Consider the following 25,539-nt stretch of genomic DNA (forward strand, 5'->3'; position numbering starts at 1 on the left):
TGAGGAGCAATCCGGGACCGCCGCTCGACTCGCTCACAACAAACGCAAACGACAACTCTTTGGTGGCCGCCGACGCCGACAGATCGCCTGGTACAAAGACGGTCGGCGCATCGGCCCCGTCGGACGCTACCAGCTGGAGGTCCTTTCGGACGGACACGCCAGCCTGCGCCTGGCCGCCGTTCTGCCCGAGGACGAAGGCGTGTACACCGCCTTGGCCAGCAACGCCAGGGGCAACGCCGTCAGCTCCGGGAAGCTCTACGTGGAACCTTCCGGAAGCGCCTCGCCTCGGAGATTCACGCCTCAGCCGGCCGCGCAGAGGATCCAGTGAGTGGCGGGACGGAGGGTCCGTGGTGGGCGGTTCCAGTAACCCAATACCTAGTAACCCTTTGGCCACTCTGTGCTCCGTCCTCAGCTCGGAATCCCCTCGCTCTCTGAGCTTCTCGCCGGCCCGTTCCTCCAGCCGTTCTCCCAGTCGCTCCCCCGGACGTTCTCCCGCCCGGAGGCTGGACGACACGGACGAGGCTCAGCTGGAGCGACTCTACAAGCCCGTCTTTGTCATGAAGCCCACTTCGCTGAAATGCTCCGAGGGGCAAACCGCCAGATTTGACCTGAAGGTGGTCGGAAGACCCATGCCGGACACGTACTGGTTCCACAACGGTGAGAGGAAATGGAATGCTCTACGTGTGCCCCACGGCGGATTGGCGACCCATCGAGGGTGTACCTGATCTAACAAAGCCCAAAGTCAGCGGGGATAGGCTCCGGCCTATCCCCGATCGGGTTGACCTTCCCGGCTATCTGGTCCTCGGCCTCCATTCGGTTCCGTTTTCATTTTGTTCCTTCTCGAAGGAACCGGTCGAACGGCACGCATTTTGATGCCGTCGGGAGTTTTGAAATGTCACTCAAATGTCAAAAAGCTAAGGAGCAATCTTGGGTATATCCGCCGTCTTTTGACTTTGCCGTTTGCTTTCAGGACAACAAGTCATCAATGACTACACTCACAAGATAGTGATTAAGGAGGACGGCGTCCAGTCCATGATCATCATTCCGGCCACGCCCCAGGACTCCGGAGAGTGGACGGTGGTGGCTCACAACCGCGCCGGGCGCACCACCATCACGGTGACGCTGAGCGTGGAAGGTAGGCGTCGCCCGCCGCGCTCTTCCGTCTCCGTTCTGCCGTCCGTCGAGCCTTTGTTTCCTCTCGACCCACCTTCAGCAAAAGAGAGCCTGACGCGGCCTCATTTCGTGGAGAAGCTGAAGAACATGACGGTCAAACAGGGAACGCTGGTGGAGTTGGCCGTGAAGGCCATCGGAAACCCGCTGCCTGACATTGTGTGGCTGAAGAACAGTGACATCGTGACCCCGCACAAGCACCCGCAAATCAAGTATGTGTGCTCATTCCCTACCGCTGACAAAAAGGGAGGAGCTAATTATGGTTCCCACCCTAACCCTAACCATAACCCCCCCACCCCCAACATTCCTTATTCAGGATCGAGGGCACCAAGGGCGAGGCCAAATTTCAGATCTCGTCCGCTTCGGGCTCAGACAGCGCCTGGTACACGGCCACGGCCATCAACAGGGCCGGCAGGGACACCACCCGCTGCAGGGTCAACGTGGAGGCGGACTACGCCGCCCCGCAGGCCGAGAGGAAGCTGGTCATCCCCAAGGGGACCTACAAGGCCAAAGAGATCGCCGCCCCCGAGCTGGAGCCCCTGCACCTGCGCTACGGCCAGGAGCAGTGGGAGGAGGGCGACCTCTACGACAAAGAGAAGCAGCAGAAACCCCAATTCAAGAAGAAGCTGACCTCCGTCCGCATGAAGAGGTTCGGCCCCGCTCACTTCGAGTGCCGGCTGACCCCCATCGGCGACCCCACCATGACGGTGGAGTGGCTCCACGACGGCAAACCCCTGGAGGCCGCCAACCGCCTGCGCATGGTCAACGAGTTCGGCTACTGCAGCCTGGACTACGAGGTGGCCTACGCCCGGGACAGCGGCGTGGTCACCTGCAGGGCCAGCAACAAGTTCGGGGTGGACCAGAACTCGGCCACCCTCATCGTCAAGGACGAGAAGGGCCTGGTGGAGGAGAGCCAGCTGCCCGAGGGCAGGAAGGGCTTCCACAGGATCGAGGAGATGGAGCGCGCGGCTCACGAGGGCGCGCCGGCCGGGGTCGGCGCCGACGAGGAGACGGAGAAGAACAAACCGGAGATCGTGCTGCTCCCCGAGCCGGCTCGGGTCCTGGAGGGCGAAGTGGCCCGATTCCGCTGCCGGGTGACCGGTCACCCCGCGCCCAAGGTCAACTGGTACCTGAACGGACAGCTCATCCGCAAGAGCAAGCGCTACCGGCTCCGCTACGACGGCATCTACTACCTGGAGATCGTGGACGTCAAGTCTTACGACACGGGCGAGGTCAGGTTGGCGGCCGACAACCCCTTGGGCACGGCGGAGCACACGGTCAAACTGGAGGTGACGCAGCGAGAGGACTTCCGCGCCGTCCTGCGCCGCGCCCCGGAAGCCAAGGCGGCCGAGCCCCCGCGCGAGTCCGGCGGCGGCGTCGTCGACGCCGCTTCGGGCGCGGCCAAGGCGGAGGAGCCCGACAAAGAGGTGGTGAAACTCAGGAAGACGCAGAGGATCGTTCGCGAGAGAACGTCGGAGGAGTCGGAAGAGCTGAAGAGCAAGTTCAAGCGCCGGACGGAAGAAGGCTTCTACGAGTCCATCTCGGCGGTGGAGTTGAAAGCTCGCCGCAGGGACGACTCCTACGAGGACTTGTTGAAGAAGACCAAGGACGAGCTGCTCCACCACCTGAAGGAGAAAGAGGAGGCGGAGAGGAAGAAGCTGGAGGAGCAGGGCAAGGTGTCCATCCCCGGCTGGAAAGCCGAGAGGTTGCAGTTATCCCCCAGCATGGAAGCGCCCAAGATCCTGGAACGCATCACCAGCAGGACGGTGGCCCCCTCGGACGAGGTCCGCTTCCGACTGCGGGTGGTGGGGCGACCCGAGCCCGAGTGCCTGTGGTTCAGGAACGGCGTGGAAGTGGAGAAGACGGAGCGCGTCTACTGGTACTGGCCCGAAGACAACTTGTGCGAGCTGGTCATCCGAGACGTCACCCCGGAAGATTCGGCCAGCGTCATGGTCAAGGCCGTCAACGTCGCCGGGGAGGCTTCCAGCCACGCTTTCCTCCTGGTGCAAGGTACGTTCATTTGCTGGCTCGCGCCTGACTCCGGAGCTTCAGTTCATTTCTCTCTCTCTCTCTCTCTCTACCTCGGCAGGCAAGGCCACCGTGACCTTTACCCAAAACCTGGAGGACGCCAGCGCCCAAGAGAAGGACACCATGGTGACCTTTGAGTGCGAAACCAGCGAACCTTTCGTCAAGGTCAAATGGCTGAAGAACGACCAGGAGATCTTCTCCGGAGACAAATACAGAATGCACTCGGACAGGAAGGTCCACTTCCTGTCCGTGCTGACGGTCCAAACCGGCGACAGCGCCGAGTACGCCTGCGCGCTGGTCGACGACGGCGACGTCCGGACGGCGGCCCGACTTCACGTGGAAGGTGGGAAATCCCCAGACCGGTCCCGTCCCATCCCTCCAATTTTTGGGGCTCCGCTCGGACTTTGCTTTGACCGAGATCTGCCGCTTTCAGGTGCCACGCTGGAGCTGGTCAAACCTCTGGAGGACACGGAGGTCCCCGAGACCTACTCGGGAGAATTTGAGGTGGAGTTGTCTCGCGAGGACGCCGAGGGCCGCTGGTTCTTCGGCGACAGGGAGATCTCCCACGGCGGCAAGTACGCCACGTCCTCCCGGCGGGGAAGACACAACCTGACGGTCAGAGATGTCAAGAAGGAGGACCAGGGCAAGTACAGCTTTGTGTGCGGAGACCTGAAGACCAGCGCTTCCCTGAAGATGAAACGTAAGCTTTTTGGACGGCCCGACCGAGCGAGCGCCAGGGAGTGGGGGACGACGTCCTAACGTGGTGGCTGTCTCCAGTGCGTCCGGTGACTCTGATGCAGCCCCTGAGCGATCTGACCGTCTGCGAGGGCGACATCGCTCAGTTGGAGGTGCGCTTCTCTCAGGAGAACGTGGAGGGAACCTGGAAGAAGAACGGGCAGGCCGTCAACGCCTCGGACCGCGTCCACATGGTCGTGGACAAGGCCGTCCACAAGCTGCTGGTGGAGAACGCCGGGCCGGAGGACGCCGCCTCGTACTCCTTCGAGGTTCCCGGCCATTTCATCAGCACTTCCTGCAAAGTCATTGTTCAGAGTAAGGCCGCCGCCGCCGCCGCCGCCTCTGCTGCCGTCGCCGCCTCCTTTGTTCCCTCCGCCCTCCCGAGCCATTTCCCCGCCTTGACCCGTCTTTGTCGCCCGGGCAGCCATCCAAATCGTGGCTTCCCTGAAAGACCTCCGCTGCACGGAAGGCACCAAGGCGGTTTTGGAAGCCAAGATCTCCGCTCAGAACGTGGCCTCGGTCAAATGGTACCGGGACGGCCAGCCCGTGGCGGCCGACGAGAGGATCCAGATCGTGGCCAAGGGAGCCAAACAGCGATTGGTCCTGACTCGAGCCTTCGCCTCCGACGGAGGACGCTACGAGCTGCTGGTCGGGAAGGTCTCCACCGCTTGCCACCTCACCGTGGAACGTAAGGCCCGCCGCTTTATTTAAGACTTTTCCGTAGAAAAATCCAACGCCGATCCATTCAAAGATCCGTCGTCGTACAGACTTTTTTTGGACGCTCCCTTCGTCGGTCCGCGTTACATTTTGGTCCTTCGAAGGACTTTTTGTTGACTCCGTTCAATCGATCCGCCACGCCGTGGTGGCTCTCCTCCTGACGTCCGTCCGTCATTGTCTGCCATCCGCAGCCGTAGAAATCGTCAAACACATGGAGGACAAAGTGTGCTCCGAGTCACAAAAGGTCACCTTCCGGGTGGAGTTGTCTCACGCCGGCGTGGAGCCGCTCTGGACCTTCAGAAACCTGCCGCTTAAAGCCGGAGCCAAGTACAAGATGGAGTCCAAGGACAAGACACACTCGCTGACCATCGTCGACGCCGCCAAGGATCAAGAGGGACAGTACGGCTTCCACGCCGGACAGAAGACATCCGGCGCCAAGCTCACCGTCTCGGGTACGTCGGGATCCAAAAAAGAATCTCCTTAGCGTTGACACAAATTGCCCACTCGGTGGCGTGCTTGCTGGTATATTTTGGAAATCTCCCCACTGACTTTTCCTTCCGTTCCCTCCAGGCGGCGCCATCATGGAGCCGCTGACGGACGTGACTGTGGCCGAGTCGCAGACGGCGCAGCTGGAATGCCGCGTGGCCAACGCCGACGCCGAGGGCGAGTGGTTGAAGGACGGCAAGCCGCTGGCGCACGACGACAACGTGAGGAGCGTGGTCGACGGGGACGCGCGCCGCCTGCTGGTGGTCGCCGCTCGCCCGTACGACGTCGCCGAGTACAGCTACCGGGTGGCCGGCTCCAAGACCTCCGCCAACCTCCGCGTCGAGGGTACGTAGCTGGTGTAGGGCGGGAGGGGGGTTAGGTTCGGAGCGCTCCTCTTTCGGCTCCGCTTTAACCGGATGGGTCGTCCGCGCAGCCGTGAAGATCAAGAAGACGCTCCGCAACCAGACGGTGACGGAGACGCGCTCGGCGCTGTTCACGCTGGAGCTGACTCACCAGAGCGTCAAAGGCGTCCGCTGGCTGCGAAACGGCACCGAGCTCCAGGACGGCGACAAGTACCGGCTCGTCTCCGACGGGGCCGTCCACTCGCTGCGCGTGGAAAACTGCAACGCCGGCGACGAGAACGTCTACTCCTTCCAGCTGGGCAAGCTGACGGCCAGCGCTCGACTTAACGTGGAAAGTGAGTCGGGTGGGGGACCGCCGTCTCATTTGCAACTGGGGTCCCAACGCGCTTTGGCCCACGCGCAGCCATCAAGATCGTGAAGAAGATGAAGGACGCCACCTGCCTGGCGGGCGCGGCGGCCTCCTTCGAGATGAGCCTGTCTCACGACGACGTGCCGGTCCGCTGGACCTTCAACGGCGTGGAGCTGACGCCGGGCGACTCCTGCGAGATCCTGGCCCAGCGAAAAGCCCACAAACTGCTCCTGCGGAACGTGGACGCCGCCCACCAGGGAGAGTACGTGGCCCAGGCGGGACACCTCCGTTGCGTGGCCAACCTGACCGTGCAAGGTACGAGAAGGAGGAGGAGGAGGAGGAGGAGGAGGAGGAGGGTGGCGTTGGACGAGAGGGCCAACGTTTTTTGTTGTTGTCCTGGTCTCTCCTCAGCCCTGCGCGTGACCAAAGCCCTGAAGAGCGTGACGGTGTCCGAGACCCAGGCGGCCTCCTTCGAGTGCGAGGTGTCGCACTTCAACGTGCCCTCCACCTGGCTGAAGAACGGCGTGGAGATCGAGATGAGCGACAAGTTCCGCCTGGTGGTTCAGGGCAAGCTCCACCAGCTGAAGATCATGAACACCGGCGGGGCCGACTCGGCCGAGTACACCTTTGTTTGCGGCAACGACCGCGTGTCGGCCACGCTCACCGTCAACCGTAAGAGTGGCGCCACTCCGTTAGCCCCTGGAGCCCGTCGCCACCTGGCCTTTAACCCCACCCGTCTGTGGTTGTCCTCCTCCAGCCGTCCTGATCACGTCTATGCTGAAAGACCTGAACGCCCAGGAGCGCGACACGGTCACCTTCGAGGTGACGGTCAACCACGAGGGCGTCACCTACAAATGGCTGAAGAACGGCGTGGAGATCAAGTCGTCGGAGAGATGCCAGGTGCGCAGCCGGCAGCTGACGCACACGTTGACCATTCGCAATGTTCACTTTGGGGACGGCGGAGAGTACCAGTTTGTGTCCGGATCCGCCGCCAGCGCCGCCAACCTCTTTGTGGAAGGTACGTAGCTGCCGTACGCTAGGGTACGCTAGGCTAGGGCTCCGGCTACGGTCGGCCGGGCCGCCTTCTCCGCGTATATGAAAACTGTTTAGCGTGAGACTGTGACCGGAGACGGATGGTAACTGGAAACCACCGGGCCTGACCCAAACCCCGCCTTCCTTCCCGCGCCTAGCTCGTCTCATCGAGTTCACCAAGAAAATCAAAGACGTCAAGATCACCGAGAAGAAGAAGGCCTTCTTCGAATGCGAGGTGTCGGAACCCAACGTCCAGGTGGTGTGGATGAAGGACGGCCAGGAGCTGGACACGTCTGAGGAGAGGTGAGGAGAACCCAGGACCCCCACCGTGAGGCCGACACGCTAAACACTCGGCCGCCGGGCCGTCCTCTTCAAACATTTATTGAGCGAATAGTAAGAGTAGAGCCCCATCTTTCATCACAACAAATAAGTTTTTTCCCCCCATCACTCAGTTGGGCTTTTTAGTTGCCAGTCATTCAACCTCATTATTCTTATGTCATTGGTCACCCATCAAACCTGTTCCAAAAATAACAACCCTAAAACAATACATGTAATTGTAATCTACATTTCCAAACGCCGTGTGCAGGTTCGTGGTGACGGCGGAGAAGTACGTCCACCGCCTGATGATCCAGACGGTGCGCATGTCCGACGCCGGGGAGTTCTCGGTGGTGGCCGGCTCCAGCGTGTCCAAGGCCCGGCTGGCCGTGGAAGGCCGAGACGTCCGCATCTCCGAGCCCGCTCAACGGACCGTGGCGGTACGCTTCCGCCCCCGGGCCGCCGTGGCGCCGACGGGAACGGGACCCAAAAGCCAAAGCTGAAAGCCGGCCGGCCGGCCGGCCGGCGCCTGGCATTTCGCAGGTGCTGGAAAGGCACCGGGCCACGTTCGAGTTCGAGGTGAACGAGGACGACGTAGAGGGCCGCTGGCTGAAGAACGGCGTGGAGATCCAGTTCCGGGCGGAGGAGCGCTTCAGCTACGCCGCCATCCGAAGGCTCCACCGTCTCACCATCTCGGAGACGTTCCGGAGTGACGCCGGCGAGTACACCTTTGTCGCCGGGAAGAACAGAAGCAGCGTCAGCCTGAGGGTCAACGGTAGGTCCGGCCGGGGTGGGGCGGGGGGGGGGGTAAATGCAGCCAGCCGCAGGCCTGACGTCGCTCTCGCCGCTCTCCCCCCCGCCAGTCCCCGAAGCGCCCGAGATCCTGCGTCACGTGGAGTCTCAGACGGCGGAGGCGGGCAAGCCCGCTCGCTTCTCGGTGGTGGTGGGCGGCCTCCCGGAGCCCCAGGTGGCCTGGTTCAAGGACTCCCAGCCTCTGTCGGCGGGCTTCAAGTGCAAGTTCCTGCGCGACGGCCAACAGCACACCCTACTGCTGGTGGAGGTCTTCCCGGAGGACGCCGCCGTCTACGGCTGCGAGGCCAAAAACGACTACGGCGTGGCCTCCAGCGGCGCCGCGCTCAACGTGGAAGGTACGTACGCCACTCTCGCGCCGCACCTCGGATCGGAGCGCCCACATTCCGACCGGCGGTCAAAGCGGCGGTCGCGTCCGTGTCAGTTTCAGAGGCGGAGTCTCCGGAATTGCCGGCGGCGGTGGACCCGCCGGTGGTGCTGTCGCCCCTGGCCAGCACTTCCACCCGCGAGGGAGAAGCGGCTCGTTTCCGGTGCAGGGTCGGCGGAGACGGTAAGTTTGCGGCGGAGGCGGCGGCCCGCGGGACGAGATGAGCGAGCGCGCTCACCGTGATTCCCTTCCCGCCGCGCGTAGACGTGACCATCGTCTGGTTCCACAAAGACGAGGAGATCAAGCGGTCGGAATTCTTCAGGATGTCTCAGTTCGAGGACAGCTGTCAGCTGGAGATCGCCAAAGTCTACCCGGAGGACGAGGGCCAGTACACCTGCGTGGCCACCAACGGAGGCGGGAGCGCGTCCTGCTCCGCCACGCTCACGCTGGACGGTAAGACGTACGACTTTTTGCTCCCGTACTCAAATCCGTGGTGAAATCCAACCGTGTCAACTCATCCATTTGGAAATCATTGAAATGTTGGCCTTCGTAGTTGACCTTAAACTGCTTTCAAATCCTTTTTTTGCCCCTCTACATCACACTTTGGAAATCATGGAGCCTATTTATTCGAGTAAAACGTGCAACATTTTGTACCCCAAAAACTGAAGCAGAGTTGGGGTGTGTGTTATACACCAGCTCTTGGCTTTTCTGACCAAATCCCGATGAAAAAGGGCCCTCCGCCGCCGCTGAAAAAGTCCCCTTCCACAGCCGGTGTCATGGGAGATGCTAGACCTGTCTATGTCCACCAGATGGCGCACGAGAGCCGGTTCTATCAGGGGCCCAAAGAAGAAGAATTTCTATTCCCCTTCTCAGAGGATATAATAGTCTACCTTCTTTTCCAAAAGCCAGCCCATTCCATCGCTATCCTTACTCAAGAAGAATGGAATCCAGTGTTTGGTGAATCTGATGATGAGCAATCAGACTTTAAGGATTTCCAATTGAAAAAAAAAAACCTTAGACCCATTTTTAGTCACAAATGATGGGTGCGCGTTATACTCGAATAAATATGCTACATTCTCAATCATTCATTTAAGAACAGGAAGAAAATGAAATGAAAGAATGTGAATCATTCTGATCCTCTTCTTATTCATTCGTCCGACGAATGAAGTCACGTGATTTGGCCCAAATGTGGTGGGTGGCCTCTTTCCCCCTTTTAGTCAAGACAGAATGACTGACAAGCTTTTAGCTCCCCCTGGTGGCGAGAATACAGTCTTTCAAATTGGCCATACCACCCTCCACGGAGCCCCGCCCCCTTTGGCGAGCACGGGCCAGGCGGCTCAAGTCCAAAAGCGACTCCAGTCAACCCAACGTGCTTGCTTTCAGGACAAACGGAAATGGCGGCGGCGGCGGTGGCGGCGGAGGAGATTGCGCCCGCCCCCATGCCGCCCAAGAGCGCGGGGCGCAAGCCGCATTTCTCGCAGCCTATCGCCGGCTGCACGGTGGCGCCCGGGGAGGTGGCGCGCTTCGAAGCCCGCGTGACGGGCGCCCCCGAGCCCGAGGTCAGGTGGTTTTGCGAGCGGCGGCCGGTGCGGGCCGGCAAGAACGTGGTGTTCCATTACGAGCCGGCGAGCGGCGTGGCCACCCTCATCGTGGTGGACGCCTTCCCCGAGCACGCCGGCCTGTACACCTGCCGGGCCAGCAACGGCGCGGGGGAGGCCGCCTGCTCGGCCGCGCTGGTCGTGGCTGCGCCACCTGAAGGACCGCAAGGTAACTGTCGGCTTCACCCGTTGGGAAAAATTCAACTCTTGGGAAGGCCCCGCCCTGTTCCGCCCTGTTCCGCCCCGGTTCCGCCCCGTTTCCGCCCCGTTCCATTCCGCTCCTCCCCAACTCCGACTTCCTTCTTCATCTTCTCCCACTCGGTCACTAACTCACTCGGGCCGATAGAGAACCGGCGCGACGTCAGCGGAGTCGCTTGACTCAGCCCGGCCCACGGTCCCGGATCTCGTTCCCGGGCGGCAAGAAAAACTGGGGCCGACTGACCCCGATTTTCTTTTCTCCTCAGTGACGGAAGAGCGAGAGGAGATGGAGAGCATCTTTGTGGAGGAAGTGCGGGAGGTGAAAGGTAAGAGTCTCTTCTTGATTTCTTCCCCCTCGCGTGCCCCATTCCCCAAAGCCCCCCACTCCCCCAGGACAGCCCCCACTCGGCCTTTAGTTCAGGTGTGAAAAAAAGTGTCCCCAAAATGTCCCCAAAGTGACCCATCGGCATGATTTCCTCGGGCCCCTCGACTTTGCCAGTCGTCAAAGACGACAACCGTTCGATGAATACGTCTTGCTGTTTTGCTGTTGTTGTTGTTGTTGTTGTTGTTTTTTTCAGGAAATTCCCACCAATAGTTTCTATTTCTAAATTGTTGAAAATGATTCATTATTTCCATCCGCATCGCCTCGTTTCCACCCGTACCGACGTATCCCCAAATCTAGTTCCGTTTTGAGAGGACGATGCGTTGGCCGGCGAACCCATCGGTCGCGGCGGCCTTTGGTTTCAAAACCCTCCCGCTTGGAAAAGTTTGCATGTGGTGACCACGAGAAAAACGTCCTTTCCTTGCGGATGAGCCTTTTGCACGAAGGGCGGGCCAATCCTAACGCCCACCCGCCCTTCCTTTTTTGGCAAAGCGGGTCACCTGGTGGAACGCGGATATTTGTCGACCTGGCTTGCAGATAGCGAGGATGATGCCACTCCCACCCGGTTTGCATAACCAATAACCCCGACTATATTAGTTCGAATAAACGCCTCCTCAGCAAAATTTGGCGCTGGCCTCCGCTAGAAAGGGCGTTTATTCTCCTATCTGCAAGTCAGGAAGTCGGGCCAGAAGAGCGGAAGACCCAGAGCTTTTTTAGAAGCCCGCCTACCCCCACCGGCTTGGAATTTTCCAGAAAAGTTCCACCCAAGAAGGATCTAAACTTCCTGCCGGTTGCTAAACAAGCGTTTATTCGAACAAATATGGTGAGTGCATTCATTTCTTCTGCAGTGGCCTTGACTTGGCATGCTTTGAATATCTCCCATCCAACAATAATACATTCATCGGAATACATTTGCGGGTGCCGGCCGCCGGGCTGAGCCTCTGCCGTCTCTTCTCCGCAGGGGGCCTTCCCCTTCCCCTTCCGGCCCAGCGCCGCACCCGACCCACCTTCGCCCAGAAAATCAAGTTCCAGGCGGTCCCGGAGGGCCGGCCCGTGGCGTTCCAATGTCGACTGGTGGCTTTCCCGCCGCCGGCCGTTCTGTGGTTTCACAACGATAGGTCCGTGGCCCCGGGGCGCCGGCGCGGCATCCGCACGGAGACGGACGCCCGCGGGAACGCTTGCTCCAGCACCTTGCTCATCCACCGCGTCGGGGAAAAGGATTCGGGCAGCTACAAGGTCATGGCCATCAACTCGGAAGGGTCCGCCGAGTCGGCCGCCTCGCTCCTGGTCTCGCCGGCCCGGGAGCCGTGGGCCGAGGACCCGGGCGCCGTCACGGTGGCCCTGAGGTTTGTGGGTTCCCCCTTCGACAAAAGGGCCCGGCTCGGTCGGAGCCGCTCCGGCCCGCGCTGCGCCCTGGTGCGCACCGTGGTTTTCGGCTCGGCTTCCCGCCGGCGCGCCAACGCGCCGGGCCGGGAGTCCGGGCCCCTGGAGACGGCCTCCGAGCGCGGGCCGTCCCCACCGCCCCCGTCGTCCGCTTTTGACGACAGAATGAGCGACATCTACTGCGACCGGCGCACCGGCACCCGCTACGGGGAAATCCTGAGCGACACGGAGAGCCTTCACGGCGAGGTCAGGGCCAAACTCGGCACCTTGAAAAAAGTTGTCCGGCAGAGGAAGAGACTCTCCGTGTCCACCGCGTCTTCCTCCGAGTTTGACTTTGAGTGGGCGGCCGCCGGCCAGTCCGGCCTGTCCGGCCGGGCGGATGACCCGCGGGCCCTCGGGGTCGGGCCGGACGTTCCGCATTTCAAGAGAGCCTTGGACTCGGAACGTCCGGGCCTCGGCCGGGACGTCGGCCGGGACGTCGGCCGGGACGTCGCTCGGCCGCGCGGCAGGCATTCGTTCGAACCTCAGTGTCGGAGCGGGGCCGCCGGTCAGATGGCCAGAGGTGAGATCGTTGACGTGGCTTTGCCATCGGGAGGCGGACGGATTAAGGAAGGGACGAGTGAGCTTGAGGACGAGGGGAGCCCAGTTGAGGAAGAGGTCGGAGTCCACGGCGCGGGATGTCCGACGGAGGCGCCGGAGCCCCGCCTCCCCGAGGCCGCCTCGTCTCTCGACGAGCCCCCTCGCCACTTCGGATCCACGTACCTTGGCCAGAGCCCGTACCTCCGGGAAGCGCGACACTCCGAAGCATGGTCACACGAGGAATCCGTCTGCGGCCAATCCGCGCCAACGAAACACTCCGCTGACGACGTTCCGCCGCCGCCGGGTTCCAAAAGCCTCAAGTCGTTCGGATCTTTCGGATGCCGCGTCCCGCCCCGAGCGTGGGAACGCTCTGCGACCACACTACTGACGATGAGTCCCGACCCGAGTCCGGACGGGAGAGGTCCCGAATGCCACGCCGTCGCCGCCCCGTTCGGGGAAAGGCCAACGGAGAGTGGGATGTGGGAAAACCAAACGGCCCGGCCCGAAAGCAGCACGCCGGAGCCCGGAGAGAAACCGTGCGTGGAGGCCAAAGAGCACCTTCAACGAGGAATGTTTCCCGAGGAGCCCGAAGGCCCGTCCCATTTTCACGAAGCTCCCGCCGCCGCCGAGGCCCGGGAAACGCATGGTGACGCCGCGGCCCGTCAATTGCCCGAATTCAATGTGAACAGAGAGGAACTTGAGAAGCTGGAATTGTCCGCACGGCCGCAGACTTCTTCTGGAGTCCGTGAAACTGCGACTGAGCTCCGGCTGGAGCCCGGCCAGTACAAAGATGGCGCGGAGTCTGCAAGCCGGACAAAGCCGGAATCCGAGCGCCAACCCCCGGCAAGAAGCGTGGGGAATCGGCAGCAGGGTGGGGGAGATTCTCAAGCTGAAAGTGGCCCGTTCAAGACGGACCGCCCATTCTACTTGGAGCACGTTTTCCATCGGAAGGAAGTGACAGGGGTCAGTCCTGGTGAAACCCAAGCCCTGGGCCACTTCCCTCAATCTATAGGCAGGAAAGTCAAGGACATGGAGATGACAAGGGTTTTGGCACGTGAAGCATTGAAAGTCCACGTCCACGTGGAGGAAACGGAAGAGGAGCGAGCGATGGCAAGTGTCGCTGGCCCGCCAGGGCCCCGGGAAACGGCACCTTTAGAACTGGAGGACGACATCTTGGAATGGGAAAGTGCTCTGCCGTGGCAGCAAGCCATTCCTCAAGAGACCACATCCCACCTCTACGCGTATCCCAGGATGAGAGAGGATAAGGCGAGCGGGACCGTTTGGACGCGCGACTCGCCCGACGTCGAAGGGAAGATGGAAAGTGTTGGATTGCCGACAGGGACCGGGACCGGGACCTCACCTGGAGACGGCGCGCAAAACCAGACACGGAGAGGGGACCGGTGGTCCCCAGAACATTTGACAGACTGGAGTGAGAAAAGCCCAGAGGCTGAGGAAAAGCTCCCGGCCCGACAAATCGGGACGTGGCAAGGGACCACGCCGCAGGAAACATCTCCGCCGGAATTTGGCCCACTCTCGCCGGAAGAAACGCCCGAGGACCAGACTTCCGAGCCCGAGGACCAGACTTCCTTTTGGGAGAAAGGGACGGAGCTCATTTCCGCACCTTTCCGCGAATCCCCTAGAATGGGGGTGGTGGAAAAGACCGCTCCAGCAGCCACGCTTTCCACGCATCAATTCCCGGAAGCGGAGGCGGAAGAAATGGAAGCCCAGGCCTTTTCGGTGCCAATCAACGTAGTTAGCGACACTGAAGGTAGCCACGACTCTGCGACCAGAGTTGAGCTGTCCGCAAGGGGGCGCCATGAACAAAGCCCAGGAGCCCAACGTGCGTACTGTGAGGAAAAACGGGGGGCCTGGCGCCTCAGCGAGTGGCAGCCAGTTACGCCGCCGACTAGGGACTTCACGGCTCCGCCCAAATCCGGCTCGATCGCCCCGGAAGCGACGCGGTGCGCGGAGCCTCAAGAGCGCACCGCCAGAGAGCTAACTCCCCTGGAGCCAAACGCCAGGTCCCCGTCTTTCCGCCAATCTCCCAAGAGGGCGGTCGAGGACTCCACCCATCCCGAAGGAACGGGAGACCGAGTCGTGGTGCAAACGGAGGCGCGTCCACAGACCGAGGGCTGGGGAGATGCCCCGCAGAGAGTCGAACCGGTTTGCCAAAAGCGTCCGGGGGACGCCCCGAGGGACCGGTACCAGAGAAGCCTAGAAGCGGAGCGCCTGGCCTGCGAGGAAAAACTGCTGGCCCTCCGAATCAAGAAGTGGCAGCAAGGTACGCAGAGGAGCCAGGAGGGAACGTCACCGTCCGAAGAAACGGCCTCTCCGGATCGAGAGGAGCACGTCGGAGAGCCGGAAGCCGGCTCCCCGCCTTTGCGCCAATCTCCCCAAATGGAGGCCGAGGAAAGCCAGATTGAAAGTGCCACGCGTGCGTCAACGTCTCAAGTGCCGGAGTGCCCCGAAAGCGGAACCCGGGGTCCGGTGAAAAGGCAGGCGGGGGCGGCGGAAAGTCTCGCCCTGCCGCGGGGACAAAAATCCCCCCGAGAGAATTTGAAATCCACCACCAAAGCAGGAGATGAAAAGTTTTTGTTTGAGAAAACCAGCCAAGAGCGAGAACTCCAGCTTTCCATGGAAAACATCTCTGAACTGAAGAAAGGCGAGCGCTTCGTGAGTGAAGAGGAAGCCCTCGCTCGCCGCATCATCCAATGGCAGCGAGATGTTCTCATGGAACGCGAAGACGCCCCCGAGCCGGAATCCCAGTGGACCCGTGCCTACGCCCCCACCCGCTCAGAAGTGAGCGCAGAGTTCCAAAGAAGCCGGCGAGAGGCGGAAGACGGCCAGGAGACCTCCGGAAGAACGGCCGGAGGGGAGGTTTTCCCGAAGCAACTGCAGGATCCGGAGCCCCGGCCCGCCCCCGCCGCCCAGTTGCCGACGGAGGACGGCGAGACTGGACTGAGCAGAAACATCGGATACTTTGTCAGTCAGGAGGAGGAGGAAGAGGAGGATCTGTTTCAGAATCAACTTGATGTAGCCGCCCTAGAGCCCGGCTGGGCCTCGGTTCCGTCTGCTGACCTCTCTCCTATTCACCCTCAAACATTTCAAGAAGCGGAGGCGCCGCAGGAAGTCAAAAGACACACGGAACGTGCGCAACTTCAGCCATCTCCACCTTTGGATCCGGATTGCCCTCTGACGGCGACGGCAGAGGACGCCGCCCACGTGGCCGCCGACACTTTGCCCCTTCAGAGCAATTGGCGCTGGCAGTCGACGCTCTCGCCTCCGGGAAGCCACGGACTCACGCCTTCGTTCCCTTCACGCGGTCCTCGGACAAGCCAGTTGGAACTGAGTCGGGAGGAGGGAGGTCTGTCCGAGACCGGCGCCCGGCGTCTCCAAGATGCACCGAAAGAGGCGACGGGCACGGAAACGGCAAACGTGGAGAGCGGCAAAAGCACCTCGGAGGAGATGGGCGAGGATTGGCCTGCAATCAGAGACCAAACCGGCCCTGCCACCCGTGAGCATCAAACCGAGACGGAGATACAAGGTGGCGATCAGACGGTTCCTCAAGTCCAGACTGACTCCAGTCGGGCCGCCGATGCTGAGACTCGGCCCAAATTTCTCAAAGAATTATCCTCGCCTCGAGTCGGACGCGGCGAGGCGCCAGTCAAAAACCAACAGGGAAGCGTAGCAAAGACGGAGTTTCTAAGCTCGGATTGGATGGCTTCCGAAGTCGGCGCTTCCCAAGTCGGCGCTTCCCAAGTCGGCGCTTCCCAAGTCGGCGCTTCCCAAGTCGCCGCTTCCCAAGTCGCCGCTTCCCAAGTCGCCGCTTCCCCAAACGCCGACGCTAGCCTGACGCTTACCAAAGAAACCACCTCGCCAGTCAGACTGCATGAGACGGTTCTAAATGGCCTCGGCACGTCCAAAGGTGAAACAAAGACGGAGACGCCAAGTGAAAAGCAGATCTTTTCCAAAGCCGGGACCCGCCCGAGTCCCACATCCGCGGTGCCCGAGGAAGCCGCGGCGGCGGCGGCGGCGGCGGCGGACGGCCGTCCCGTCTTCTTGAAAGAAATCTCCTCCCTCCGTGTCGGTCTCGGCGAGATGTCCCAGCTGACTTGCCGGTACCGGGGCCATCCCCCGCCGCGGCTCACGTGGCTCAAGGACGGACGGGAGCTGGCCGACGACCCCGACTACCACGTGGCGCTGGAGTCTGGCCGGTCCACGCTGACCCTCTTCTATCCCACCACGGACCACGAGGGGACGTACCACTGCGTTCTAAGCAACAAACATGGGAAATGCGTCTCCAGTGCCTCTCTGACGCTCTCCAACCGGGACGACTTTGAAAGGGAAGGAGAAAGTGGCGAGCGTCAAGGAGAAGACCGCGTGGAAAGACCCGCCGGCCCTCCAGCGGTCTCACGGGTGCCTTTTGCGGAAATCCCAGCGGACCTCGCCACGGAGGAGGAGTCGGAGGTCACTGAAGATGCGGCTGTCGTGGAGAAAGGCAAGAAGGAGCCTTTACCTGGCGAGCTGGCAGAGGCCCCGCCTATAACTGGATGCGGTCTGCAACAATCTGCCGCTGCCATCCACGTGTCGCTGATTAAACGGGCCTTCGAGCGGGACTCGCCGACCGCCACTTGGTCTCAGAGGCAACCCGAGGTACCGCTATCTCCCGCGGTGGCCAGTCCTTGTGATGTGTCACAGGCGAGCAAATACGGCGGCGACGTCCACGCCGACCTATCCGCGGCAACCGGCTCGCCGCGGCGAACCCCGACGGTTCCTCCAGAAAGCCCCGAGCCCACTTCTTTGAGGGAGAAAGTCTCCCAAAGCGGTGAGACGCTCGCCGGCCTCGAGGAGGTGGCTCTCCAACTAGCGGCGAAGGGAGCGCTGCGGGAGTCTCCGCCATTCCCCCTAATACCACCTGGGCCGGAACAAGGGACGGCGGGGCAAGGAGAGGAGGAGAAGGGGCACCTTTTTGACCAAACCGATAGCTTTGTTCCTTCCCAGTCTGATGTTGCCACGGCGAGAGTTTGGGTCCGGACCTCCCTTTCGAGCAGTCCTGCAGAGAAACCTCAAACATTAGCGGAAGCGCTAAAGTCTGACAAACAAAAGGCGGAGGCGCAGAGCGCTGCAGTTGAAGAAGGGAGCGTCGACGCGGCGAGGGAATTGAAGCCAGGTCACGCCGCCTCCACGGACTCGGAGAGCGGCGTGTTTTTCAGCGACTCGGCTCCCCAACAGTCAGTTGCCGAAGACTCGCCGGGAACCCGGAGAGCCGACGACGGACGACACCTCCCGCCAGAGCGGGAAGCGGCGGCCCCAGAAGAATCCGCCAAAGTGGGCTTCGCGGAGGAAGAGGCGGTGACTTTTGGCGCCGTGTACGAATACTACAACCCTCCCGCCGACTGGCGTCGGCCGCTTTCCCCCGAGTCGGAGATGTCCATCGAGGTGGGCGGCGCGCTCGGCGAGGAGGTGGCTGAGAGCTTCCGCGGCGCGAGTTCACCCTCGGATCCGAACCGCCATTGGGCCAAGTCTCCCGATTCCCCCGATTCCTTCCACACTCCCCTCTCTCCCAGTTCCTTCCAAACGGCAGATTCCGCGGGGTCCTTCGACGACCCCGATTCTCCCACGTCGTTCCACACCCCGTGTTCTGACATAGAGGGTGCTTTCGAGAGCCCCAAAGAGTATCCGTCCTCCCCGACGCAGTCCTCCCGCGAAAGGTTCTTCTCCCCCGACCGGTCCCCGACGCCTCCCGCCGACCGGGAGGAGCGGCGCTTCCCGGCCGAGAGCGGAGGCCCGCCGGGTCCTCCCCGTGACCGGGCTGGGGGACTCCCGCCGGCCTTCCTCAAACCTCTGTCCAGGAAAAGGCTGTTGGAGCAGGACACCCTGCTGTTTGCGGCCGAGGTCTTTGGGCTCCCCTCGCCCGAGGTGGAATGGTTTCGCAACAAAACCCGGCTGCTGCCCGACGAGCGAACCGTTTTGGAGCGCCACGGGGACGGCGTCTCCCTCGTCGTCCGCGGCGTCGGCAAGGCCGACCAGGGAGAGTACGTCTGCCGGGCGATCAACGAGGTGGGCGAGGCCCGAAGCGTGGCTCTGGTGACGGTGGTGTCGCGGGAGGCCGGTGGTGGGTTGGCGCCGGCCCCGCCCGCCGTCACCCATCAGCACGTGATGGAGTTTGACATCGAGGAGGAGGAGCGCGGCGACGACTCTTCTCGCTCCCCCTCGCCCCAGGAGATCCTCATGGAAGTGGAACTGGACGAGGAGGACGTCAAGGACTTTGAGAAACAGGTGAAGATCATCGCCATTCCCGAATACACGGCCGACGGCAAGAGCATGGTGGTCTCTCTGGACGTGGTGCCCGCCATTTACGAGGACGGCGCGGTGGACTTTGTGACCCGGGAGCACGCCAACCTGAAAATAGCTTTGGAGGTGACGGAGACGCCCCCGAGGTTCGTCCGTCCCATCGGCGACGTGGAGACTCGGCCGGGTTCCGCCGTCACCTTCGAGTGCTCGCTCGAGGGAACGCCGTCTCCCGTGGTGTCCTGGTTCAGGGAGGACAAAAGTATCCCCCACGACGACGCGCGCTTCCTGCGCTCGTCCCGCGGCGACAGCCATTCCCTGACCATCCGCCACGTCACGGCCGGGGACGCCGGCGCGTACGCTTGCGGCGCCGTCAACGTGGCCGGGGAGACCCTCTGTCGGGGCCGGCTGGCGGTGCCGGGTCCCGAGGACCCGGGCCGCCCCGGGGGCAGGGAGCTGACGGCCGTGTCTCTGGGCGCCGCCCAATCCCAGCCGCGGGTGTTTGACCTGCTGCTCCGCGACCCCGCGGCGGAGGACGCGCCGCCGTCGGAGGTGGAGCTGGAGTTGGAGTTCCCGCCGGAGGCCGACGAGTCCCGGCGGGCCGTCCGGCTGGTGGCCGAGGCGCGGGCCGGCTCCGCTTCGGACCGCTACGCCAGCGTCAACCTGGACGTCTTCGCCGAGTCCTCCGGAGAGGACGAGGTGACGTTCCGGGGAAAGTCCTCCGACCTGTGCGCCTTCCGCTTCCGGGTGACGGAGACGGCCCCCAGGTTGGTGATCCCCTTGACGGACGTGAGCGCGGCCGTCGGCGCGCCGGTCGTCCTGCGGTGTCAGGCGAGCGGCGGGCCCGGACTCGGGCCCGTGGCCGAGTGGTACAAAGACGGCGAACGGCTGGCCGAGGGCGGGGAGGAAGGCGCCGGCCACTTTAACCTCCTTATCGGCAAGGTGGAGCGCCGCCACGCCGGCGAGTACCGATGCTTGATCCGGAACGCGGCCGGGTGGATCCAGACCTCGGCGCTGCTCCAGGTCTATTAGAGAATGGAGCGCTTCGGTCTTCCAATCGGTTTGAGGGTGGGTGGGATGAGGCGGGGCTCGTGCCGGCATCCTCGGGCGCTCCGACAAAAGACCCGTTTTCGTTAGCGTTAGCTCGTCGTGGCCATTAGTCGAGGACGTTTGCCTCCGAATCGAAAAAAAAGAAAAATTAGCTGCTTGATTGGGTATTTGCGCCAAAAGCAAAATAATCCACATGGAAACGTTGAGAGCAAGTGGAAATGTTTGGAAATGTTGGGAAATGTTGGGAAATGTTGCATTTGTGCCGCGTGGAAGCGCACAATTATCCACGTATTTTGCCAGTCCAGGATTGGTTGCTTTATGTCGTAAAAGTCATCCTGCTAACTTGGGGCTCTTTTAACTGCCAGATAAGCTGTTTTTCTTTGCAAATGCTTTCTTGTGAAAGAGGAATTGTTGTAAATACGATCTCTTCTCCAACAGAGATCTTTGATTGGTCCGTAGCCCAACGTAGCCTTGAAGTTTCTTCAATAAACCACTCCAATCCACTCTGGCCCAATCTGGTTTTTCTTTTGGGGAAGAGCGGGACTCTTGATTGAGCGGGTGGGTGGCACGTCCACTCGTGCTGCTTCCGTCCGGTCCAATCCATTTCCAAGCCAATGTCATTCAGGGTGCCCAATTGGCTGAACGCCACCCAAAGAGTTGGTCGGCGGCGGCGGCGTCACTCCAGCCCAAGGGTCGGCCAACTTCAACGCCAGTCAACCAGTTCTTATTTGAAGGCACGTCGCTCGCTTTGAAACTTTGGTCCTTTGCAAAGTATGGACTTCCAATGTTGCCTTTGGCTGGCTTCAACCTTAAGGATTTTTAGACGCGGGTCCGGAATGAAATTGCTTTAGGCAACGAGGAGAAAAAGAGGAAAGATTTTCTAAACTGGAGGAGCCTAGTTTAGCCAAATCATGGACTTATTTTAGTATTGCTTTTTTCTCACTTGTGTGTGTGTGACCTTGTCAATTGAATAACCTGTTTTCTTTTCTCCCCCCCCGTTTGCTAGGACAAACACGTTTTGCCACTTTGATCGTCCTTTTATTCCCTCCTGAATTTGGTGCAATGCAAAATCAAACCTCCGTCACCTTTTGACCCCACGACAAACATATCCCGTAAATGTCATCATAATAATAATCTGCCCACTTGTTGCAACGTCCGCGTTTTTTGTCCCCGCCCTCTGAGACCTTTGCCCTTACTGTCCCAAAAGTCAATCACCCCTTCAGTATTGAATAGTTCTCAATCCCCTATCTCAAGCGCTATTTTCCAGCCCTTAACCCTAATCGATGACCTCATTCTTTCTGGACTTACCTTAAGAGCAAACAAACCCAGAGACAACAAAGCCCCCCTCTCCAGTTTGACCCCCGACTCCAAAAAGAAATCACCTCTTCCAAGCTAGCTGTCGGGCCGTTACTCTCGCAGAGGTCCCTTTCGTGGCCGCATGTGGTTTTTTAGTTTTTTTTTAAAATACATTTTCTCATTGGTCTCGCTCAATGTTTTCCCGACAGAACATTCTAGCACGGTGGAGGAGCGAGAGGAGACCTTCTACACGGGCGTCCGCTTGCCCGAAACCACAAAAACACTTGAACTCACGCCAGAGAGCCAACGTTACTCTTCCACGCTAGAGAAGAAAAGGGAAAAACCCGTCTTTCTCAGCCGGATCTCTCCGGCGGCCGTCCGCTCCGGAGAGAGCGCCAGCTTCAGCGTCAGGGTGTCGGGCACGCCCCGGCCCAGCGTGGAGTGGTCTCGCGACGGCCAAGTCATCGCCGCCGCCTCCTCCTCGTACCGGCTGCTGGAGGAGAAGGAAGAATTTAGCTTGATTATCGCTAGCGCGGCCTCCGAGCACCGTGGCCAGTATTCCTGCACGGCCTCCAACGCCTCGGGCCGGACCGTGTGCAGCGCTTACCTGGAGGTGAAAATCCCAGAAGAGGAGCAGGAGCAGGAGCAGGAGGAGGAGGACATTAGCCGGGCGGAAAAGTGGGTGGAGAAAATGTTCAAGTACACGGGTAAACCTCCCAGCTTCTTAGCCCAGATCCAGCCCGCCACTTGCTCCCAAGGGGGGCGGGTTCGCTTCGATTACCGGGTCTTCGGGGACCCGGTCCCCAAAGTGCAGTGGTTCAAGGGTCCTTGGGAGCTTCAACCCAGCCCCAAGCGCGCCGTGGAAGCCAACCCGGACGGCTCCGGCTCGCTCACCATCGAGGCCGTCGTACGGGAAGACGCCGGCGTGTACACGTGCAAGGCTCGCAACCGCTTTGGCGAGGCTTCCAGCGGGGCGGAGCTGGTCGTGGCCAGGGAATCTCGCCAGCGACAGGTGCTCGTCCAGAAGAAAACTTACAAGTCGGAAGAGGCCACCGAGTCTCGCCTGTACCAGGTCGACCTCCCGGGACGGGATCGGGCCGAGTCGGACCAGATGGTTTACACCATCGGTACCGAAGACCGGCGGGTCATTCCCAGCGAGCAGGCGGCCTCCCTCACCGAGCTGGACATCTCCGCCGCCAGTGTTCACCGTGAGAAGGTGACCCATCGGGCGGCGCTGCTTGAGTCTCTGGAGGTGGAGGAGAGAGTCTCGGAAGCGGGCGCCCGCCCCGCGCGCCTTTCGGCCGTTTCTCAAAAGCAGCCGGCCGCGGCCACGTTCGCCTCCTCCGTCCAGGAGCGGCGGGACGTCGCCGAGCAGCACTGCGACCGCATCCAAAGCCCCGAGGTGCTGGAGCTCCGGGCCGGCAGGGAGGAGAGGTCGCGAGTCGTGTCGGCCGTGGCCGAGGAGCTCACGCAGCTCTCCGTGGCCGCCGCCCGACCGCCGGCCGAGGCGAAGGCCTCCACGGCCAAGCCCGGGGCCGAGCCCAAGCATTTGGTTAGCGGCCATCAGGTGGAGTCCCGGCTGGCCGTCCCGAGAGAACGCTCCGAGGAGCTCCCCGGGGCGCGGGAGGAGAAGGGCTACGGGGTGAAGGAGGGCGTGAAAATCTTGTACTCGGCCCAGTCCGAGGAGAGGTACCAGCTGCCCGAGGGTCACGCCGTCGAGCTGGCCACGGCGGCGGCCGAGACCTCCGTCAAGCGAGAGGGAGCCCGTCAAATTCAACTGCCGCTCAGCGAGTCCAAGCACGCTCTGGCCAAGGAGAGCGACTTCTCCGCGCAGAGACCGGCGGAAGAGACGGCCCTCCCGGCCAAAGACGCCGCGGCGAAGGCTGCCGTGACGGCGGAAGAAAAGTACCTGCTTCAGGCGGAGACCTCTAGCCGGTTGCCCCCCCTGGACGCCGCCGCCACCACCGTTCGCTCCCAGTTAGAAGGGGAGCAGCTTTTGCACTTGCAGGTTATCACCGAGCAAGACCCGCTCCCCTCCGCCAGCGCCCTGGCTTGCGAGAAGCCGGAGGCGGAGCGGGCGGGGGCCCGCAAGAGTCCCATCTTGTTGCACTCGGTCAGCCGGGACGAGCAGAAGACGGTGGTCTGCGAGGCCACTTCCCAGTTTGAGGCCAGGGCCAGCACGGCCGCCGTTCGGCCCGCCAAGGAGCCCCCCTCGCCGCTGCACCTCCAGTCCAGCCAGTCTATCCAAGCGCTACCCAAAGAGGGCGTCTTTGCGAGCGAGAAGCCCGAACGGCAGACGGCCGCGCCCAAGTCCGAGAAGGCCCGTCGCCACGCCGCTCTCTCCGAGGAGAGACTCCAGCCCACGGCGGAGCGGGGCTCCGAGCTCCGGTTGTCGGCGCCGGGAGCGGTATCCCGGCTTCGGAGCGAGCCCCGGCCCCCGAGCGTTCTCCCGCTGTCGTCCCGGCCCACGCCGCTGCCCAAGGAGACCCCGCTAGCTTCCGCGCCCACGGAGGGGCGAGCTCTGGTGCAGAAGGAGGATCGCTGGGACGTGATGCACCTCCCCGGCGTGGTGGAAAGTCAGACCTTGGAGGCGGGGCACGCCCAGAGTTTGCCGGCCGAGGACCGGGTCGTCTGCCGCGGCGGCGTCGAGCCGAGGGTCCCCGCTGAGCCGCTCCAGGTGGAGGAAAAAGTGGTCTGCCCCGAGAGCAGCCAGCTCCTGGAGGCCGCCGAGCAGGACTTTGCGCTCCGGATCCAGGAGGGCCAGTCGGTCAGGCAGTCCGTGGCGATGGACGAGAAGCGGGTGCTGACGGGGGAGCTCTCCCTGGAGATCGGCCAGTCCGTCTCGGCCAAAGTCGCCGCCGCCACGCAACCCCGTCCCTCCCTTCTTTTGTCCGAATCCAGGGACAATGCGCCTCTGCCCAAAGAGATGACATTTGTCCTGGGGGTTCCCCAGGCGTCCAACTTGAGCGTACGCCTTCAGCTCCGAAACGCGCTCCGGGCCGCCGTGTCCAGCGAGCGAGCCGTCTTGCTGGCCGACGTGGTGGAGGGGCTCGGGGCGGCGGAAATCCGGGAAGTTAAAGTCCAGCGAGAACCCAAGCACACCACCTTCACCTACTTGGTCACGTCGACGGGCGCGCCCTTGGAGATCACCCTGGCTCTGCCGGGCGAATATCCTCAAGCGGCCGACCTTCGCAGCGAACTCGGGGCCGCCCTCCACTCCATGGTGCACCGGGAGGCCCCGGTGCTGACCTCGGATCGGCCGGGCACCGCGCAGCTGGACCAACCTCAGAGGGCGCGGGTCTCCTCGGCCCGCTCCAAGGAAGTCAGCTCCTCCGTCGTGCAGACCGTGAGTGTGGCGGAGAGCTCGGTGGTCATCGCCGCCGCCGAGACGCAAGCGGCGGCCCTCCGGACTCAGTCCAAAGCGGCCCTGGAGTGCGCCTCGGCGCGCCAACCGCTTTTGCTCCAGGAATCCAGGGAAGCCAAGGCGGAGCGGACCATCTCGTCCCAGGTGGTGGTTTCCACCCAGGCCCCGGTGGCCGCCGAAGAGTCGGCCGTGGTGTCCAGGCAGGAAGTGAGACGGAAGGCCGAAGAGATGGTAGTAACGGTGACCGCGTCTCGGCAGCTTCAGCGTGTCAGCGTGGTGGAGGAGAGCAGGGAGGAGGTTTCCCAAGAGGTTTCCCAAGAGGTTTTCAAAGAGGTTTCCCAAGAGGTTTTCAAAGAGGTTTCCCAAGAGATTTCCCAAGAGGTTTCCCAAGAGGTTTCCCAAGAGGTTTCCCAAGAGGTTTCCCTCGCCCTGCCCCAACCCGAAGAAGGCCCCCTCATCGTGTGCACCCTCGAAGACGCCACGGTGGAGGAAGGCGCCGAGGTTACCATTCAAACCGGCATCAAGTACGTCAGCCGGGTTCGCTGGTTCCTCGACGGCCAGTTGGTGGAATCTGGCGAGGAGTTCAAGTGTTTGACGGAGCTGGACACGCACTCGCTGCTTATCAGAAAAGTTGTCAAGGAGAAGCACCAAGGAGAGTATATTTGCGAGGCCGAGAACCAAGCCGGCAGAGCGACCACATCTTCCAGACTCACGGTGGTCTCAAGAGGTTTGGCATCTGAAAAAAAAACAATCAATGTTCCATCTTTTCCTCCATTTCCTCCACCGAGACTCATTCCTAAGTCATATCACCTCTCGTTTTTGTCTTCTGAAGCCTGACGTATCATCCTAACTCACCTCATCTTGCCCGAAGGCCCGAAGGCCAGAAGCGGCACCGGCTCGGCTCGGCTCGGCTCGGCTCGACTCGGCCGGGCTCGGTGTCTGACGCTGGTTTTCGGGCCGCCTTTACGCTCTTTTCTGCTTCATTCTCCATGTCCAACATGTCTGCATGTTTCATCAAGCCAACCCG

At 61.8% G+C, this 25,539-nt stretch overlaps 1 protein-coding gene across 1 annotated transcript in view; it reads left to right on the forward strand.

Moving 5' to 3' along the window:
• The window catches only part of ttn.2 (titin, tandem duplicate 2), a 158,917-nt gene that overhangs the window by 12,128 nt on the left and 121,250 nt on the right, over window positions 1-25,539 (forward strand). Inside the window, exons 18-43 of the mRNA XM_077617694.1 lie at window positions 83-324; window positions 413-657; window positions 971-1,135; window positions 1,214-1,382; window positions 1,487-3,180; window positions 3,260-3,541; window positions 3,632-3,898; window positions 3,976-4,248; window positions 4,358-4,621; window positions 4,842-5,102; window positions 5,221-5,481; window positions 5,570-5,833; window positions 5,902-6,162; window positions 6,259-6,519; window positions 6,605-6,865; window positions 7,038-7,182; window positions 7,466-7,634; window positions 7,738-7,969; window positions 8,058-8,342; window positions 8,429-8,554; window positions 8,636-8,824; window positions 9,755-10,138; window positions 10,434-10,493; window positions 11,511-19,825; window positions 20,478-20,544; window positions 21,358-25,239. Of these exons, the coding sequence (XP_077473820.1) occupies window positions 83-324; window positions 413-657; window positions 971-1,135; window positions 1,214-1,382; window positions 1,487-3,180; window positions 3,260-3,541; window positions 3,632-3,898; window positions 3,976-4,248; window positions 4,358-4,621; window positions 4,842-5,102; window positions 5,221-5,481; window positions 5,570-5,833; window positions 5,902-6,162; window positions 6,259-6,519; window positions 6,605-6,865; window positions 7,038-7,182; window positions 7,466-7,634; window positions 7,738-7,969; window positions 8,058-8,342; window positions 8,429-8,554; window positions 8,636-8,824; window positions 9,755-10,138; window positions 10,434-10,493; window positions 11,511-19,825; window positions 20,478-20,544; window positions 21,358-25,239 (19,024 nt within the window). The remainder of the gene's footprint in view (window positions 1-82; window positions 325-412; window positions 658-970; window positions 1,136-1,213; window positions 1,383-1,486; window positions 3,181-3,259; window positions 3,542-3,631; window positions 3,899-3,975; window positions 4,249-4,357; window positions 4,622-4,841; window positions 5,103-5,220; window positions 5,482-5,569; window positions 5,834-5,901; window positions 6,163-6,258; window positions 6,520-6,604; window positions 6,866-7,037; window positions 7,183-7,465; window positions 7,635-7,737; window positions 7,970-8,057; window positions 8,343-8,428; window positions 8,555-8,635; window positions 8,825-9,754; window positions 10,139-10,433; window positions 10,494-11,510; window positions 19,826-20,477; window positions 20,545-21,357; window positions 25,240-25,539) is intronic.

Source organism: Stigmatopora argus, chromosome 13 (assembly GCF_051989625.1).
Source record: "Stigmatopora argus isolate UIUO_Sarg chromosome 13, RoL_Sarg_1.0, whole genome shotgun sequence".
Taxonomy (NCBI): domain Eukaryota; kingdom Metazoa; phylum Chordata; class Actinopteri; order Syngnathiformes; family Syngnathidae; genus Stigmatopora; species Stigmatopora argus.